Genomic DNA, 6737 nt, shown 5'->3' on the forward strand with positions numbered 1-6737 from the left:
TGTCACACACACACAGGTGGACACCGGCCAACTCAACCGACCTGCTCACGGGAGCACAGCTTCGGCGCGACCACGTCTACCAGTCTTGTCCAGAGCAGGGGCCCAGGCCACCCAGGCTACACCAAACAGACACGGTGTCAATGGAATGGGACATTTAATTGTCTCTGGGATATTCCCGGGACAGAGATTGCGGGGCCTTTGGCAGAGCCCTGGCTAGTGGAGTCGACAAAGGTGTCCATCAGCCAGCGCCAGGTAGGGTGGCAGCCCCAGGGCCTGGCTGAGGACAGCCAGCATTGGGGCTGTGAAAGTAATTTCTGAGACTAGTAGGTAAGGAATGTTGCTTGTGAATGGAAGAGAGGGGGCTACAGTTCGGGGAGAAGGGAACTGGTCTGGGGGAAGATTCCAAGGTTAAGAGGTTAGGAACGTCACAAGGTCCTTCATGGCCGGGCAACGGCTGAGGGGAGTGTGGTCCAGTGAGCTGGCTTGGCTCAGGCCAGCTTCAGGAACTCCTGCAGAGTGTTCTGCTCCACGGCCTCCACGAAGAGCTCATAGTCCTGGGGGAGGGAAGGGGCGAGGTGGTGACCCGGGTGCTGGTGCCCTGTCTCAGGTCTCACTCTGGCAGGCGCCCGCCTACCCCCAGCCCCCACCTCCAATCCCCGGTCCATACCCCACAGTACTGGTCCCCGTTGACAATCTGGGGTGGGGTGGCCTTGGGGTTGCCCGCCAAGGCTCGCATCTCATCCCGCAGGGCGTTGTCCTGGGAGATGTCCACTAGCTGGTACTGGATGCGCTTCCCATCCAGGATGCGGGTCACCTCGCTCTGCTGGGACTTGATCTGGGGACAGAGGGTGGGCAGGAGATAACCAACAGTGGGAGGATGTTTGGGGGAGCCCTGGGCAGGAAAAAAAGGGGCTGTGGCTGAAGCTTTTGTCTCTGTTTCCCTCCACACCTGGGGGGCCCTGGTCACCAGGAGTTGGAGTGAGGCAGGCCTGCGTGGTCCAGGCTGAGAGGGGCTGTCAGCCACGGGGAGGGGAGCCAGGTGGGGGCGGGGGGAGGGGTCCCGGGGAGTGGGATACAGTTGAGGGTGGGGAGAGCCCGGGCTCGGAGAGGGGACGACATGGCGGGCTTGGGTGGAGGCTGGCAAGGAGCCGCCCCCATCCCGGGTACAGAGTGGAGAGGAAGGGCAAGGTAAGGACGTGGCCAGAGTCAGCGGGTAGTGGGGGGTGCAGAGAATGAGTGTGGGAGTGTCCGGGGCGTGGGCGTGGGCAGTTCATGCTGGGGCGGTTGAGGACCCAGGATGTCCAGGGAAGGGGTTCAGGCTGGAGCCACGGAGCCCGGCCCCAGACGCACTCTAGAAACGGTCTCCAGCGCCGAGAGTCCCGGCCCCGGCCCGGGGGCGGCACCCGGTGCCCGCGCTGTCGCCCCCCACCCCCGGCGCCAGCCCCGGGCGTGCACTCACTTCGCGGGAGCCGGTGACCGACGTGCTGTAGACGCGCAGGCCGCTCATGCTGCGGGCGGGCGGGCGGGCGGACGGACGGACGGACAGGCGGGCGGGCGGCAGTAGCGGCTGCTGCACGGCCTGGAAACGACGCTGCCGCGCTCGGGAGCGGTTTCCTTCCTGCTCGGCCCGCGAGTCACCGCTCTCGGGACCAATGGGCGGCCCGGCGGGCGCGCGGCTGGGGCGGGGCCTGTGCCACCCCGCCCCGCGCGCCGCCGGCCCCTTCCCCTCCCCCTCGGGGGCCCTGGCGCGCCCAAGACCCGCTCGGAGCCGAGCCGACCCTCTAGCAGGGGTGCCGCGCGACCCCGAGGCCCCTCCCTGATCTGGGGCTCGCAGTGTGAGACTTGGGGCAGGGAGCCCCGGGAGGCGAGGCGAAGATTTGGCCAAGGCCGCCGCCTCAGCCTGGCTCGGGCTTGCTGCGCCCAGCAACCCACCCGAGGCCACGGTGGTGCTCCTCGGCTTGGGGTTTCGAAGGCTTGGGCTGTTTTCAAATCTGAAGTTCCCAAGCTAGGGATCCTCGCCGCCAGGGACCACCTCACCACATCCCCCCACCTCGGGTGACACCCACACCACGGGCCTGGAGGCACAAGCACAACCCCGACTTGGAGACTTCTCGCAAAGTTCCTCTCAGATAGGCAGGTTTCGCCATGGAAGGGTGGTGGCAGGAGACGGACCACGCCCTGGGGAACCAGATGAAGGCCAAGGTAAGAGGTTGCCAGCTTTGGAAAGGTGGAGGCAGAGAGGTGTGAGGACTCCAGAGCCTGGGCAGCCCTAGTTGAAGTCCACTCCACGCTGCAGATGGCACTCCCGACTGCTCCTACCCCCAGCAGACTTCAGGGGCTCAGAGGGAGCAGAGTCTAGCAACCAGCTCAGAAGTGCTCCCAGGTTCAGGGCTCTGGAAGTAGCCCAAGAAGACAACCCTAGCTCCATGAGCAAACAGTGCCCTGCCTTGCTCCGGGGAAACCAGTTCCTCACTGCAGCCCCCACACAGCAGACCTCCTCTCAGAGGATGACAGAAACTTCCCAGTAACAAACTTGCCCTATGATTTAGTGCGGCTTCACCCACTAGAAACTGGCATAGGTAGAGATCTCATTCACCGTAAAGGACAACAGGGGAATGGAAATGGTAGATAGGACTTGATGCTAGAGATGTCAAAGGTCCCTCTGCTGCTGTCAGGAAACTGGCTAACCACCCAAGGCTTTGGCTCCAGTAAGGCAGAATGAGGGGTGGAGCAGGGGGTGGTGGTAATGGAAGGCAATGGAAAACTGAGGAGTCTGTTAAATATTTTATTTTGTAATCAAAATAGGCAATACAAACCAGTTGACATAACAAGGATTCATATAAATAACTGCTTATAAACTTTATGAGGAAAAATACCCGTGAGCATGGTGGCTGGGCTCCCAACACAGGGTGGAGACCAGCCAGGCGGCTCTGCTTTTAAGAGGCAGGAGCCCAGAGGCTGAGGGGACAGCTGGGTGGAGCTGTTCTGAATGGAAGGGATAAGTCACTCCATAAATAAAACACAAACTTGTAAAAACACTTAAGGAGTCTCATTCAAGTCTAGGAATGAGGTCCAGGATGCTGCCTAACAGGCTGAAGCTTTGCAAGAATCTCAGTGGGTGATTCTGGGCTCCTGAACTGCTCCCATACCTACATTTGTAGGCCCTGCTTGGCCCAGCACAAGATCTAGAGGAGCTCTGGGCCAGCCCAATGACCAGACACAAACAAGTATGTGTGAGATGCTCCCTAAACAAGGAGGCAAGAAAATACCAGAAAACACAGGGTCCAAAAGCCCCAGAAAAAAAAAACAAAAAACCCCAGAAAACACTGGAAGTTCTATCTTAAGGTCAATATATCCAAGGTACTCTGAATTGTCACGCAACCCAGAGCAGGAAAGGGAAATGACCCCAGCCCTTAAATGAGAGGCACGAGAGGGCAGAGCACTGACCTAGCCCCAGGGGGATGGGGTGAGCAGCTTAACAGTTGCCCTATAGCATTCTGGGGGAAAATTCTGCCCAAACCCAGAACCATAGAAAGGAGTTTATACTTTGTCAAAGCCCAAGAAGGGGGTTACCTAGGAGGCCTGAGAACAAAGAAGGGGGTAGGTGGGGTATGTTAACTACATGACCAGGACCCCAAAGACAAAGGGCAGCTGGAGAATGGGGTCTCCTATAAAATGGCATGGTAGCACAGATGAAGGCGCCCTCACTATAATCCCTAAGCCCCAGTTTTAGTGGGTACTTTGCCAACAGATTGCCCTGAGGCTTCTGTGAGAACAAGAGTGCTAAGGAAGCAGCAACAGGACCGGGCCTGAGGAAACCCAGAAAGCCAGCTTAACTCTCAGGAAGTCTGACACAAGGGCGCCTGAGCGTTCTCAAATGGTCACTGTGACCGGTACTCAGTCTTCCCAGGTCCCGCTAATGAACTCTGGGCTTTAGCAGGATCAAGGTACAGAGCGGGAATGAATGCGGATCCATCCCAGAGGACGGAGAAGGTAGATGAGCATCCTATTTGCCTCTGATGCAAACCTGGGACTGGCGACAGTCTGCAAGAGGACTTATCAGTCAACCTACAGAAGGTAATTAGTAACACACCCTCAAAGGGTAAATCAGGATGAGAGCACAGATGCAATCCAACAAGGCAAAGCCAGTGTGGAGGAGGGGCAGATAGTTCTCTAACTGGTGGTTGGCCCCAGATGCAGGCTCTTATCTCCCCTTTGCCTCTTCTCTTTGGGAATAGCAGCAGACAGGAGGCAAGAGATTATCAGGGCAGGACCCACTGGACTGGGCGCTCATAGACCAAATCCCCCCTGGAGGAACAGAGCCTGCCCCACCCCCAACATTCCTCACTGTGTGACACAGTTTTCTCCCATATCCTGGGCGTATCTGTCTGACATGGTGGTCCGTAAGTCCTCGATGTCACGGCGTAGTTGTTGAACCTCTTCTAGTTTCCTCCTGATCACATCCGGCTTCTGCAAATCTAGCTGAGTCCTGGGATGCTGTGCGGCTGGGGAGAGCATTTCATGAGAATGTTAGTACGTCACTTAGGAGACAGGTTCACGTAGAGGGGGCAGTACAGCAGACAGGCAGTGCCATGAGGCCCAAAGTCTTGATGACACACACTGTCAAAAATGCAGTAGAGTGGCTGATTAGCTTGTGATCTAAGGCTACTTTCTGTTTGTCCTGCACGTAGGTACCCCTGAGGAATGCCTATTTCCAAAACAGATTTACTGAACACCTACTTTGCAAAACACATGAACTGCAGAGGGGAGTAACCAGGCCTATGTGGCCCTGTTCACACAGTACCATAAGGATGGGAAAGTGAATGGGGGTGAGAGGAGCATGAAAGCTACTCTCTCAGATGCCAGGTGGGCCTGAGCACTCACAGTGGATGCCGAGGAGCAGAGAGAGATTGGGGTCATGGCCCTGGGCCCTCTGAGTCACGATGCTGCAGACAGCTTGCAGATCTTGAAGGCAACTGGCCAATTCCTGGTGCAGCTCAAATGCTAGCTGGGCTGTATCTGGTGAAGATGGAGACCCTGGCTGGGTCTGGCGCAGGTGTTCCTGGAGCGTCAAATTCTTCTCAATAAGGTCCTGGTTCTGCACTGAAAGCTGAGCAGATAAGATAGGGAAGCACATTAACCAAGGTCCAGGAAGACACAGTATTTGTGCATGAGTGTGGATACGTGTGCATGTGTGTGGGGAGAGGAAGCACTGAGTCACCCTCCCCACCCCTACACCCACAGGCTAGTTCCTGCTGCAGTTAGACTGGGCCCAGAGAGCTCCAGCACTGGAGAGGAAACTTTCCTGTGCCCCAGCAGACTCTGAGTCATTAGCCTCCAGGTTTCTGTTCAGGAGCTAGAGAAGATACCCCCGCCCCTCAGAACTCTATCTGAAGCCAGTCCCTCCGCCAACTCTGTTAGCCAGGCTATTAGAGAAGGCTTAACGTGAACTGTGAAATCTGAGTAGGTACTGGTTTCAATCTCTCCCTGCCACCCTGCCAAAAGTGGCCACCAGCCAGCCTGATCGGAGCGTGTCAGAAGAATAAAGGGGGCAAGAAAGACATGACAGGAACACTGGGAGGGGGGCTGGAAAAGCTGGGGACCTGGAGGACATAGTATTGGAATGTGTTCTGTCTTTTCAAACCTTCGCCTCAGAGGAATTTGGCTTCACTGACTGGACCATCTATTCGTGTATACCTGTGTCTCCTTCCCTCTCTCTTCCTGAACAGCTTAGTCCTCCCCACCTCTATTCTGTTTCAAAGACACTGAATAGAGTTCCCCCTCCAGTTCAGCCCTTTACCCACAGTGGGTCCTGTGACAATCCCAGCTCCAGAAGAATCCTTCCCAGGCACCTGGCCAGTGACTGCCCCCTACTGACAGTTGTTTCTTTCAGGGGGACCACCAAACTATCTTCTTGAATGAACCCTTTCTCTGTAACTCCACAAACCTGTGGCTGTAGGCAGACAAAGGGAGAATTAATTTCCACTTCCAAAAAGTATATCTGGGTAATTATGGCCACTCTAAGACAGGCGTAAGATCTTTTAAGTAAAGGCTGATACAATGTCTCTTTCTATTCTGTTAAAAAATCTCAGGAGGGGTCTCTCAAACCCAAAGGCTACTGCGGAAGAAGGGATGGGGGAGGTACACAGAAATCAGGCTGTATGTAGTACCACGAGGCCTAGTTGATGCGGCTCACCTCTTTCACAGCTGTGCGCAGCTGCTGCAGTGCTGTCTCCCTCCGTTGGGCCTCCTCTTTCAAGGCCTGGCTTGTTCCTTCTTCTTGAGCCACTTCCTGCTCTAGGCTCTGATTCCCATGGCGAGGAGCGATGGGAGAACAAACCAAGGGTGACAAGTTGACATCATACCATATTGCTTCTGGCTTGGACTATACAGTAAAGTCCCACTCATACATTACTAAGATTACTTTAGAACAGCCTTGATCTGTGACTTTCCATTTTAAACCCTTCTATACCCTGATCATGTACCAAAATGGAGGTCAGCTCCTCAGCAGTCCGGCCTTTAACTTACTTTTCTCACCCAATCTCTTAACCCTCCACCCAGCCTCCCTTCCAGCCACACTGAATGACAAAGGCTCCAGGTTCCCCTTTGTCCAGACTGTATTCTGCTTTCTAAGGCCCACCTGAGCCTTCTTCAACCTGCAAATCAGATCCAATTAATCCTAAGTCCTTCCTGCTACTCATACATCCATCATGGCTCATGAATGCATTTGTTGGCTA

The 6737-nt window shown here is 55.6% G+C and overlaps 2 protein-coding genes across 2 annotated transcripts; both read right to left on the bottom strand.

Annotated features, from left to right (window-relative positions):
• Positions 1–109: 109 nt before the first annotated feature.
• Positions 110–1720, bottom strand: LOC119250934 (SH3 domain-binding glutamic acid-rich-like protein 3). The gene is made up of 3 exons (XM_037518489.2): positions 1460–1720; positions 668–835; positions 110–554 (listed from the first exon to the last, which is right to left on the bottom strand). Exons 1-3 carry the CDS (start codon positions 1505–1507, stop codon positions 489–491), a joined length of 282 nt encoding a protein of 93 aa, XP_037374386.1. The 5' UTR covers positions 1508–1720; the 3' UTR covers positions 110–488.
• Positions 1721–2772: 1052 nt separating this feature from the next.
• LOC119250935 (centrosomal protein of 85 kDa-like) lies at positions 2773–6385 on the bottom strand (the record flags this gene model as incomplete). Its single annotated transcript, XM_037518490.1, has 3 exons — positions 2773–4505; positions 4885–5110; positions 6197–6385. Coding segments are annotated over 3 exons (576 nt in total), but the record flags the coding sequence as incomplete, so codon positions are not given.
• Between the last annotated feature and the right edge of the window lie 352 nt (positions 6386–6737).

This window comes from Talpa occidentalis, unplaced genomic scaffold, assembly GCF_014898055.3.
Source record: "Talpa occidentalis isolate TD23 unplaced genomic scaffold, MPIMG_talOcc4v2.1 talOcc4.186, whole genome shotgun sequence".
Taxonomy (NCBI): Eukaryota; Metazoa; Chordata; class Mammalia; order Eulipotyphla; family Talpidae; genus Talpa; species Talpa occidentalis.